This window comes from Medicago sativa, chromosome 7 (assembly GCF_051527215.1).
Source record: "Medicago sativa cultivar Bolivia chromosome 7, Bolivia_mono, whole genome shotgun sequence".
NCBI lineage: Eukaryota > Viridiplantae > Streptophyta > Magnoliopsida > Fabales > Fabaceae > Medicago > Medicago sativa.
In genome coordinates, this window is record NC_140755.1 from 16,627,274 (window position 1) to 16,639,557 (window position 12,284).

At 37.4% G+C, this 12,284-nt stretch overlaps 1 protein-coding gene across 1 annotated transcript; it reads left to right on the top strand.

The window, feature by feature from the left end:
• The first annotated feature begins 999 nt into the window (after positions 1–999).
• LOC146904647 (uncharacterized) lies at positions 1,000–12,007 on the top strand. The gene is made up of 4 exons (XM_085724878.1): positions 1,000–1,389; positions 10,577–10,640; positions 11,556–11,713; positions 11,819–12,007. The coding sequence occupies exons 1-4, from the start codon at positions 1,295–1,297 to the stop codon at positions 11,883–11,885; spliced, it is 384 nt and encodes a 127-aa protein (XP_085581004.1). The 5' UTR covers positions 1,000–1,294; the 3' UTR covers positions 11,886–12,007.
• Positions 12,008–12,284: the final 277 nt, after the last annotated feature.

Below are 12,284 nucleotides of genomic sequence, written 5' to 3' on the forward strand. Positions count from 1 at the left end.
AAATTATAACAAATCAATCTAACATCCTTCAAATAAATAAATCAAACTAACTATGATAATCTATTTCAATGGCGTAAACAATATAACAATAAAATACAATTTAAATTCTTATTTTTTTAATGACACCAACAACAATCTTTATGATAGAAAAAATTGTTTAAAGGGGATGATGAAAAAGTAAGTATAGATATTATACTCATCTATTTTGTTACACTTTTTAAAGGATAAAGGAAAAAAAAACTGGACATATATATACTCATATCGTTTTTGTTGCACTTTTATTTTAATATTAGAATTTATTGTTATCTATTTGTTATATGTGCTATTTGTATTGAAAATGAGAGTAATTTTGGGAAAAGAAAAAGGCAGCCTAAAAGAGTCAAAACATGTTATTTTCTTTATATATAGTATATAAAGAAACCTTTAAATAAAGATTGTTGTTAGAAACCTTTAAATAAAGATTGTTATTTTCTTTATTTAAATAATTATAACTATATGTATCCATTTAACTAGTGCAAGTGCAATAATACTTTACACTGATGCTAACCTATTATTATAAGAGAGTTTGAAGGCATCTTGAGACATTTTTGGGCAGCATTTTATGTCTTGGTTGATATAGTTTCTAAAGAATTGCTCTTCTCCATTTTGTTTTTGCTTATTCCCGTATTACGTGAGTTAACTCACGTTGAAAAATGCATCTGCGTGAGTTAACTCACGTTGAAAATACACATACATGAGTTAACTCACGCTCAACTTTTTTAGGGGAATGAGTAATTCTAAATAGGGGAAGAGCAACTCTCTAGTTTTTATGAGTAATCGGCCGAAGCCCATTATCTCAAAACCCGATGGCCCATCCTATCTTTTGTTACTCATTCAATATAAATATGGCCGCATCGACAATATTTTTTCATTCATTTCTTCTAATTCTTTTCAATAATGCTTCTTCATTATTTCTACTCCGTCTTTGTTCTCCAGATGTCATTTTTCATATAATTTGTTTTTATTTTCTCGTGTTCTCTGATATTCTTTATTTATTAATCATTTTTCAAGATCTCGCTGTCTCTTGGAATCCGAAATTGATTAATTCTTATATTCATCTCACAAGTTCATAAACTAATCTTGTTGTCAACTTGATCTCAAGAATATCTTGTTGTCAACTTGTTCCCATTATATTCGATTTACATCCAAATTGACAACGACATCACCCATCGATAGAATTCTGGATCGAATAGCTTGTCCAAACCCTTTTGCTTAAATTTTGTTGATCGGACGGTTTAATTTAAATGCTGTAACAATGGATGAAGGTGAATGTGCAGATCAAGATGAAGATGAAGATGTTCAAATAAAAATAATTATAAATCACATAATCAAATCGATGAAATACCAAAGGTATATCATCAACAATTTATTTTCATATTTGTCATACTATATGAATATATCTCCGCATCGTTGTTATTTTATTGGATGTCCTTCAAGGAACTACTGTATGAATATATTCTTTTTAATGCTTATTTTGCTTCAAATTTCTATTCAATTATCAGATCAATTTTTAGCCTATAGAAATAATTTGTGTTATTGTTAAGAAAAAAGTTTATGAATAAAATTATTAGATCTAACTTCATTGATGAGTTGATCACAAAACTTTTTTATTTGTCACTAGTAAAAATTATGTTCTAGGTCATTGATTCAGATATATTATTGAATATAGTGATCATGTTAAATATTATGTTAATCATAGTGAAACATGGCTCAAATTTGTAAAGTAGGATCCCTAATTGTTTTTCTTAGAAAATAAATAAATATATAGTAGTCCAATTATTATTGTTTTAAAAAAATCAAATATCATGTGTTGGTTTTTATATCTCATATTAGGTTATGGTTATATGTTTTTTAAAATTGTATATATTCATTTTCTTTATAATGCCTAGAGGAATACACTTAGAAGAATTGGGCACAATTTGCTTTTGAAAGATTCAGATGTTTAAGATATAACTAGTATATCTAAACTTATGAAGATGAGACATGTTTGGTTTATTTCTCTAAACAGATTCAGATGATATTCTTGTTCATAACAGATCTTGTTCAGATCTCATTTTGTACAGTTTAGATCATATGTCTAAACTTAATTTATGAGAAATTAACTAAGTTCTCTTGTTGTGGTTATCATGTATGACTTGTTCATACTCCTTCCTTCCTGTTTTCTCAAAAGTTATTTTATGCCATTCCCCTTTAAAGAGCATCTGAGTGTTGTTGTAACACTAATAGTCCTTCACTAGTTCAACTTGCTGAATTATAGAAATTAATCTATAGTTGGCCTGTTGTCATCTTATTATATCAAAGTCATTAACCATTACTTACTCTCATAAACCAATATCCTTTTTGATCAACCAGATTCAAAAATTGATTACAAAAGTGTTGTCCCTTCTTTAGACTTGAGAACCTTATGAACTTGTTAGACTTGAGAACCTTATGAACTTGTTTTTTTTTTTTTTTTTTTTGAATCGGCATATATTAAACCAACGAGCCCGTGCGAGGAGCACTAATAAGCTCGGGTGGAGAAAAAACAAATATAAATATACAAAAAGGGGAAATCGGTTGCCATAGAAAGGTGGCTCGAACAAAAACCCCTTTAAAAAACCACCCAAAAACAGAAGCACACCCAAAAGGGAATTGACGCAGGCATATACACATGATAAACCACATGCATACCCGTGCGTCAACACCAAAAAACAGCCACACCCACTAAGGAACAAACCACCGTCCGCTGCTACACACCAAAATTGGAAAACAGCACCGAGCCACAACCTCCAAATACTAGCACACCAAAACTGCCGCAGCAAACCACATCCAGCCACTACACCAACACAAACCTGATGAACCAACAAGCAGCACCAGCAAAAACAAGGACAGCATGCACCAACATATCAGCCAGCAAACAAGGATGGCAACCGCTGCAAAACGAACAAGCTAGATGCAGAAAAACAGCAACAGAAACGGTCCCTGCTCAGAGGTTGCAGCAACCGAACAACAACCTGCCCTCCCTATCCTCTCCTCTTCAAACATTCCCTCGGGTTCCAACTCCACTCGTAAAAAAGACAAGACGCAATCCGAAGACGATTTAACGTCCAACACCAAGATAACACCTTTATGTCTTCCACAACCTCATCGAAATGCCTAGCTTGATTGGTAAAAATCCTAGCATTTCGTTCTTTCCAAATTGACCAAACCGCGGCATGCCAAATCAACCAAAAGGCCTTTGAAAGACGCCTAGAATTACACGCAAAGCTCCAACAAGCAAAATGCGTACCCAAATTAGGAGGAGTGATGAAGTTAATACCTAACCAATCCAACACCTTTCGCCAAATCAACGAAGCGACGTTACAATGCAAAAAAAGATGAGAAGTGGTCTCCTCTCCTTCACCACACAAGACACAACCGCGGGACTCCCCAGGGGCAAGAACACCACGAAATGCTAGATTGGACCGCGAGGGGATACGATCCAAAAGAGCCATCCAAGAGAAGATCACCACCTTAGACGGCGCCGGACTCTTCCATAAATTAACAAACACCCGTTCCTCTTCCACACTCAAACCCCCATCCAAAATCTCAATCTCCTCAAGAATTCTATAGGATGAACTAACCGAGAAGGAACCTCCTACCTCCGGCAACCACACCCACTTATCTTCCTCCTCCTCCAACCTCTTTCCTTCTAAGAGAGTCAAAAGATTTGTAATAAGATTATTCTCCCAAAGAAAAGGTTGTCTCCTCCACCGAAGATTCCAAGAAGCCACACCATTGTGCTCGCTCCACACCTCTCTAACCGTTGCCTCCTTTTGCGAAGAAATGGAAAAAATTCTAGGAAAAGTAAGAGCTAACGATTGGGCACCAATCCATTTATCATGCCAAAAACTTGTACACCTTCCATTGGAAACCTTTCGGACCACCCTATTAGCAAACCAATGTTCACCCACACAACCTTCCAACATCAACAACTCCTTCCACCAACCGGATGAGTGTCGTGGCCACCTAAAACCATCCTCCGGAGGGAAACCGGAAATCGAGTCACCATATTTATCTCTCAATACCGCTTTCCAAAGAGGTTCGTCCTCTTGAAGAAGACGCCATTTCCATTTAGCCATAAGGCTCATGTTGACCAATTTTACATCCCTCACCCCCAAGCCTCCCTTACACCTCGGTTGGCAAATCTTCCTCCAATTTACCCAACAAATCTTGCGACCCCCTCGAACTCCACCCCAAAGAAAATTCCTTTGAATGCGGATTACCAATTGTAACACTTTAGCCGGAATCTTCATAAATGACAAAAAGAAAATAGGGATAGCGTTTAAAACGGAATTAAGAAGGACAACTCTACCACCAAGACTCACATATTTACTACCCCATGAATTGAGCCTATTGCGTAATTTCTCCAACATGGGTTCCCAAGTAGTGAGCTTCTTGGAATTTGCACCAACCGGTAACCCCAAGTAAGTAAACGGAGTGCTTCCTTCTCTACAATGCAAAAAACCACACGCGGCCTCCATAAAGTCTCTATGAACATTAACACCAATCAAAGAACTCTTGTGAAAATTAACTTTTAGACCGGACACCATCTCAAATCCTTGCAATATCGCCTTTAAAGTCCAGAGATTCTCAACCGTCGGCACTCCGATACAAAGAGTATCATCGGCATATTGGAGATGAGAAATTGTAGTACCACCTCTCTTGATTTCAAAACCATGAAACAAATTCCGGTTGACCGCATTCGACATCAAGCCACTAAAACCTTCCGCCACTAGGAGAAACAAGAACGGAGCTAGCGGATCCCCTTGTTTCAAACCCCGTTGAACATTAATCTCCTCGGTTGGACTCCCGTTTACAAGAATGGACATAGAACCTCCACACACACAAGCTTTCATCCACCTAATCCATTTGTCGCAAAGACCCACCCTTCTCATCATATATACCAAAAACCCCCAATCTACGGAATCATAGGCCTTCTCGAAGTCCACCTTAAGAATTAAACACTCCCTTTTCGCTCTCTTAGCCAAATCCACCACTTCATTAATCACCAACACTCCATCCACCAAATGTCTTCCTTTTAAAAACGCGGATTGGGAACCGGATATAATAGTGTTCATTACTTTCGAAAGCCTAGTGGCCAACACCTTCGAAAGAATTTTATAAAGACACCCAAGGAGAGAGATTGGGCGATATTCTTTTAAAGACATAGGCGCTTTAACCTTGGGGATCAAGGTCACAAAATATGAAAGAATGCTCTTCGGAAGCTTTTCATTTGCATGAAATTGATCAAACATGATACGAATTTCGTGTTTCAAAAGGTACCAAAACTCCTTAAAGAAAGCAAAATTAAATCCATCGGGGCCCGGACTTTTGTTCCCATCACTTTCCTTCACCACCGCCTCTATTTCAAGAAGCATGAAAGGAGCCACAAGATCTCTATTATCATTCTCGGATAGCGTAGCAAACGGGACCCCATCCAACGTCGGCCTCTCCCACCTATCCTCCTCCACTTGCTTTCTAAAGTAGTCCACCACCTCCCTTCTCACCTCCATTGGGGTATCTACCCAATCTCCCCCCACCTTTATCGCCTTAATAGAATTTCTAGCCGCCCTTGCCTTTACGCACCTATGGAAGTATTTCGAGTTTTCATCACCCTCCTTAAGCCACTTGGATTTGGACCTTTGGAACAAACATGCCTCTTTGCATTTAAGGAGCTTCCACATCTCATCAAACTTAGATTTCCTCAATTCCACTTCGGCACTACTCAACCTACCACGTTCTCCTTTGACATCAAGTTCGGCTATCTCCTCTACTAACAACGCCACTTTGGTATCTAAGTTCCCATATTCATTTTTGCTCCATGTCCTTAATGCCGTCTTTAACCCCTTAAGCTTTGATTTTAAAACCACTGCCATCCAACCTTGGGCCGGTTGGCTTCTCCACACATCCTCCACCAATTTTTTAAAAGCTTTGTTTTCCAACCAAAAGTTGTTAAACCGGAAAGGCTTCGGACCCCAATCCGTATTTCCATAATTAATTAGAAGCGGACAATGATCCGAAATAGATCTTGGGAGAACCCAAAGAGATACACTCCCCCAGCAACTACTCCACCTATCCGAAATAAGAGCTCTATCAATACGGCTCATAGAGCGTCCACTCGCATGGTACCAAGTGAACTTTCGACCTAACGGATTAACATCAAAAAGGTCCACCTCCACGACAAAAGCATTGAATAAATTAGCTTCCAATACCAAAGCCGAAGTAGCAACCAAATTAACCCCCCTCCTTTCATCCACGTGACTAACCGCGTTAAAGTCACCAACCATACACCAAGCACCATCGCCAAAAGTGTTTTTCAACAAAATAAGGTTAGCCCAAAGTCTTTGTTTAGCAACTAAATCACATTTTGAATAAATATTCACCACAAAGCATCTCTCCTTATTTATCCCCCATTCCAAACAAACTCCCACAAAACCTTCGCCCACAAAAGAGAAGAGAAGGTTAGAGTCGGACTTCCTCCATATTGAGATAATACCTCCACTATTCCCAATCGCCGGAAGAAACTCCCAATCACAATCCTCCCCTCCCCATAAACCTCGACACACCGAGTCGGACACCTCTTCAAGCTTTGATTCTTGAATCGCCAAAAAATCCACCCTATGGACCATCACCAATTCCTTTATAGCTTTTCTTTTTACTCTCCCCCCCAAGCCTCTAACATTGTATGAGAGCACTATCATTGATCACCTTCCTCTATCCCCTTGCTACCCACCTTGGTAGCTTCCTCTTCTACTAACTCAGCCATTCTAGACGCAATACCTTTGTCTCTTACCGAAAAAATGATGCCATTGGATTTTTGTAAAGAATTAATTCGTGAAGCATCCAAGTCAATCCTACTTATAACCGGTAATGTAGATATCGGTGTTTCTGGAACCAAAGACCCTGATTCCTCCAAAATCAAATGCAAACCAGAGGCTGAAGCAACCGGACTACCCACCTCTTTATAGCTTGAACTCGAGCCACTCCCACCTTCATCCTCATCAATTAGAAAACCACCTCCATGCTTCAAGACATCTCCAGGGCCCTGTTTTATCTTTGCCTTCTTCTTCAGATCACCTTCACCGATCCCACCTTTCCTCCTATGCAGACCCTTTCCTTCATTAGTTGCCTTCACGAACTGCAAACATTTAGAATTTCCTAGGGCCAGAGCCCTTTGTTTTTTATAAGTATTCTGTTTGCACCTCCTCTTGCTAACCACCTCTTGAATAAAAGATGAATCAGAAATTGTATCTTCAGAATCAGGTTTACTGGGCTTGGCAGAGTTGTGGCCCAAAACAGAAGGCCCCATCCCATTCATAATATGGTTCGGATCCCCATTCACCCCCAACATATCCGACCCAATGACCAAATTCCCTCCAGCCGGCCCCACCAAATCAACAAGTGGCTGTAATTCAAAATTCACCTTTTCTGTCTCCTCTTCACGTGACCTTTGAAGAGATTTATCTAGGTGGGCCTCGCTAACATCCTCTCCTGATTCGCCACTTGGCAGCTTTTGACCTCCAAGATTTCCTAAGCCCCCAACAAATCCTAACTCAGTACTCCCCTTTTCCAACCTCAACACTTCTTCCTCAAATCTATCCACGTGTTCCTCCTCCATTGGTGATTCAGACTGTTTTTCACCAACATCCTTTTCAAAACTCTGCTCTACCTCCTTAGATCCTGCAGACCCTAGGAAAGGCCTAGGTGAGTTGTCTCCATCTTCTGACTCCAGATGTACGGAACGCACTGTTCCCTCCTCTTCCTCAAACTCATCACCGGAACTCAACCGTTCCTCCTCCCTCTCCGGCGCCTCGTCCTCCTCCGCCCAAACTTCAACCCTGTTTTTGGACGTATCCGACCTCTCGTCCACGCTCCCCTCCCCTTCCTCAGACACAGACAAACCTTCGGCAACCCAAATACGGTAAACCGCCCCCATCACTTTGATGCTCACCACTTCATCAATCCTCCCCATCCTTTTAGTCGAAATAAGGATGTTGGCAACGTCTAATCTCTTCCTCCCGATCGTATCCTCATCAAAATCCAGGAAGGTGCCAAATAGTGCACCCACTTTCTTGAAAAAATCCTCATGCCAAACATGAAGAGGGGTACCCCTCATCTGCACCCACACTCTACGAGATGAAGCCACCAAGTTGGGGGACCAAGGCAACACTTCTGAGAAAGTAGCCTTCCACCACGCTGAATTCTCCGCCCTTGCATTTGGGATAACATCAGGTTTGTTACCTTTGAGCAGGACCATTTTCTCCCCCATAGAAACCACCGAGATTCCCTTCCAACCTTCCATAAAAAGGCAGGTTTGAACAGCCTCCGCCTCCATGTGAAGAGACAAACGGCCAACAAAAGAATGTTGGAGCTCGTCCAACAGCTCCTGCACAGGGAGAATCTCCAATGAGGGGAACTCTAACATCTGTTCACCCTCCTTCTCAGACCCCTTCTCTACCTGCAGCGCACTCCTGAATGACTTTCCTGGTACTGTGTTCTTCAACTCCACCCTCTGCTGCCGTGGTTGAGTCTGAACCAAAGCTCCCTTCTCCTCCCTCCCAAACTTAGCTCTGTTGACCTTGAGTTTATGATCTCCCCACCAAACCTCCTTCAGTCTCTCCTCCAGCTCCTCTACAAACTCCACCTCCCTAAACCTCACAAATGCAAACCTTCTTCCCCACTTGTCAAGTTTTTTAGGAATAAAAACCTCACCCACTTTTCCAAACTGCTGAAAAATCCTCCACAGATCTTCATATGTAACCTCGTCTGGAAATTTTGTGACAAAGAAAGGAATGGTCACCTTATCAAGGTGACGGCCACCACGTCGGGAAGACTCCGGCTGCCACCCTTTGCCCTCAGATTTGTGTCCCTTAGATGTCCCTTTCCCCCCCTCACTTGAAACTCGCTCTCCCTCTCTCTCTACTTTCTCTCTCCTCATTAAAAAATCTTTTGACTAAAACTAGCAAATAAATTACCTTGTAATTTGGATATCTCTTCTCTCAGGTACTATATAATCCAACTTCTTCTACCATCCATTTTACATTTATTTGATTTTAGCAATGAGTGTTTAGCAATGAGATGAGTACAGTTGATTTAGATAGCTAGACACTCTCTATAGAACTATCAGAAGACATTAAAGAGTTAACAAACCAAAATTCAAATCATAACAATGAGATTAAATTCTTCCATATATGGTCAATGATGGGTATAACTCGAGATCCACAGTCTTTGTTTTCTCAAATTGACTATAGATAGATTATATCTAAGATTACTAATTTTGCCACATATTGACAAGACATTTGTACCTTATGAACTTGTTATATTGATAATTATGCAGATTCTTATATCTCACATCATAACATAATAACTATCACATAATTAATTTATGCTAAGTGTATTACATTGAGATCTATCAAAAACTTAAACAACAAAACAATAATTACATGAGAGGGAGGGATCAACAGTAATTATCTTACCATAAGTCCTTCTCTTTCAGTGTTAGGACTTGGAACACATGCATTCCTTCCATCATGTTTTGTGAATATCCATTCTCTAGGAGTTAGGATTGAATCCAATGCTTTGCCTCGAGTCGTACCCGAAATGTAAACAACTTCATTTCTAGGTATTCATATCTTAATGGGTCATTTCTTGTTAGTCATGAAAGATTTTTCCTTCCTTTGTGCCTTAGACTTGAAGCTTTGTTGCTAAGAGTGCTTATGAGACTTTCCAAGCTTAGATTATTCAAGTCCTTTGCTTCCTGAATAGTTGTTTGTAGCCTTTGGTCTGAACCTGGCAGAAAGACTCCTAAGAATCTTCTTGACATGATCAAGTACAAAATAACTCTTTTTCAAAACTTGAAGGCCAGACACAAGAGTTTGAAACCTTGAGTACATAGTGTCAATATCTTCATCTTCCTTCATTTTTAAGAGATCATACTGATGTACCAATTGGTTAGCTTTAGCTTCCTTAACCAGTTGGTTCCCTTCATAGGTAGAGCATAGATATTGAAAGATAGATTTGACAGTATATCCGATTGTGGCGTGTAAATAGGCATTATACAGAAAATAAATACATATACAAATTTAATTTTTCACTCGAAGCTCATTTCAAACGTCTTTATGGTAAACATAAAGTGCATCTGTGAAGCATTGAAGTCAATATGATATTGGGCCACTTAATAACAACTAATTGGACTAATTACCTAAGCCCAAATTGTAACACCCTAATTTATCATTTTATTTAATTTAATTTTATAAAAGGGAAAAGAGGATTCTTAAACCCTCAACAATGTGTAACCAAAAAAAAAAAACCCTCAACAATGTTGTGTCTATTCATTTCCAATATTGATGTTCTCATGAACCCTTTATATTGATTAAAATATATGGTAGTAACGTATTATTATTATTTTTTTTATTATCTTTTTCTTGCAATACTCTCTTTTAAAAGGGATATCATTTTATATTTTTGATGTCAAAATATTTTCAAACTTAATTACAGAGTTCACTTTGTTTTGCAGTAAGCAGACTCCTATCCATGGCAGCCAAACCAAATTCAAATACAGAGAGACTTGGGTGGAAAAGGTAAATACTAAAGTATAATTGCTAGATTTTTTCAATGATCTATGCTCTCTTTATATATATATATATATATATATATATATATATATATATTAGGTTTTTTCGTTTTCTGTTTCGAATTTATCTTTTTTCGTCATTTAATAAATCATATGTTAAAAAATCATTGTTTTCTCTCTAGAAGTTGTTCATGTTCTATGCATATCCTTTTGGTCAATCATAGTATACGAATTTACAAATACTTGTTTGTTATTCTTTTTTTCCGAATTTATTATATCAAACTTTAAAATATATTGTATATTTTAAAAGAGATTTTTAATACAATACTTATCAAATTTTTAACGGTGGGATATCTAATTAAGGATGATACACATGTACGGTAGTGTATATCATGTCTGTGAAATACATACCATACACTGTTGTAAATGATGAAATTATCACCTAAAATTACATATTGAAATAATGCAATTTCTCTATAACCCCCTCGTGTTTCCATACCTTTATCTTTCTGAATATCTTCATTTTGATTTCTCTAATTTTTTTCTTTCTTTCAAGATCTAAGCGAAATGTGTATTTTTCATTAGTGTGTTTTGATTTTGAAACAATCAATGTTTCTTGAAATGAATTATAAAAGTAAAGAATCTAGTTTGATCATCTTGCACCTTAATTGCTAGTTTGTTTCCTTTTATGTATCGAGTACACTTCTCCATTCCCCTTTAAAAAAGTTTTCTTTATTATTATCAATACTTTGACAATAATGAATTGATATCTATATAAATTAAATCAACTTTAGCATATTAGATTTTCTATTTAATGGAATAAATTACATTCATATTTTGTACATCCATTGGATTACTTTTTTTGGGAGAAATATGTATAGTTAGCTTAATTATACTTGTATTATGCATGTCAATTGATCAGGAAGATGACATGATGTATGATGCTAAACCAATATCATGCATATTTCCATATGACAACAATGATAATGACGATAATACTAATTTTGATGGCGGTAATGATAAAAATGACAGTCCTAAAAATATGATGATACTACCATCATCATTGCTCCACCAAACGAGGTAATTTGTACATTATTTTATATTTGAATATACCTTTGGGAGAATATTTTTGCATTTCATTGTTTTAAATTTTATTAATAACTTTTGAGCCACATATGGATTTAGATTTCAAGTCCACCTACTACATCAAGAAGAAAACAAAAAAGACCCAAAGGGCTTTGCGTTGAATTGATGAACAATTGGGAAGTTAAAGAGAAACCAAGATGCAACGGATCCAGGATTGATAAGGTATCTTGTCAATTTGAAATGAATACTTTAGATTAAAAATCATGTAATTTGGGAGACCAGAGAAAATGACTAATCATGAGTTTGTTTTTCTTAAAAAAATATAAGCATGCATACATAAGAAAAAAGTTAAATTACACCAGAGGTCCTATAAGTTATTTAATTGTAACAAATTGGTCATTTAATTTTTTTTTTGTACCACTTAGGTGTTCTTTATGTTAATTAATTGTAACAAGTTGGTCCTTTACATTTTTTCCATATCACCATCATCAAAATATGATTCAGACTCATAATCACTCTTTGTGATTCTTTTCCATTCTAATTTCTCTCAATACAAATAATTTTT

Bases quoted from the DNA above. Each gene is read 5' to 3' on its own strand.
- LOC146904647 (XM_085724878.1), top strand. From the start codon at position 1,295: ATGGATGAAGGTGAATGTGCAGATCAAGATGAAGATGAAGATGTTCAA. The intron at 1,390-10,576 runs GTATATCATCAA...TTTGTTTTGCAG, and splicing joins AAATCGATGAAATACCAAAG to TAAGCAGACTCCTATCCATG. The intron at 11,714-11,818 runs GTAATTTGTACA...ATATGGATTTAG, and splicing joins TCATTGCTCCACCAAACGAG to ATTTCAAGTCCACCTACTAC.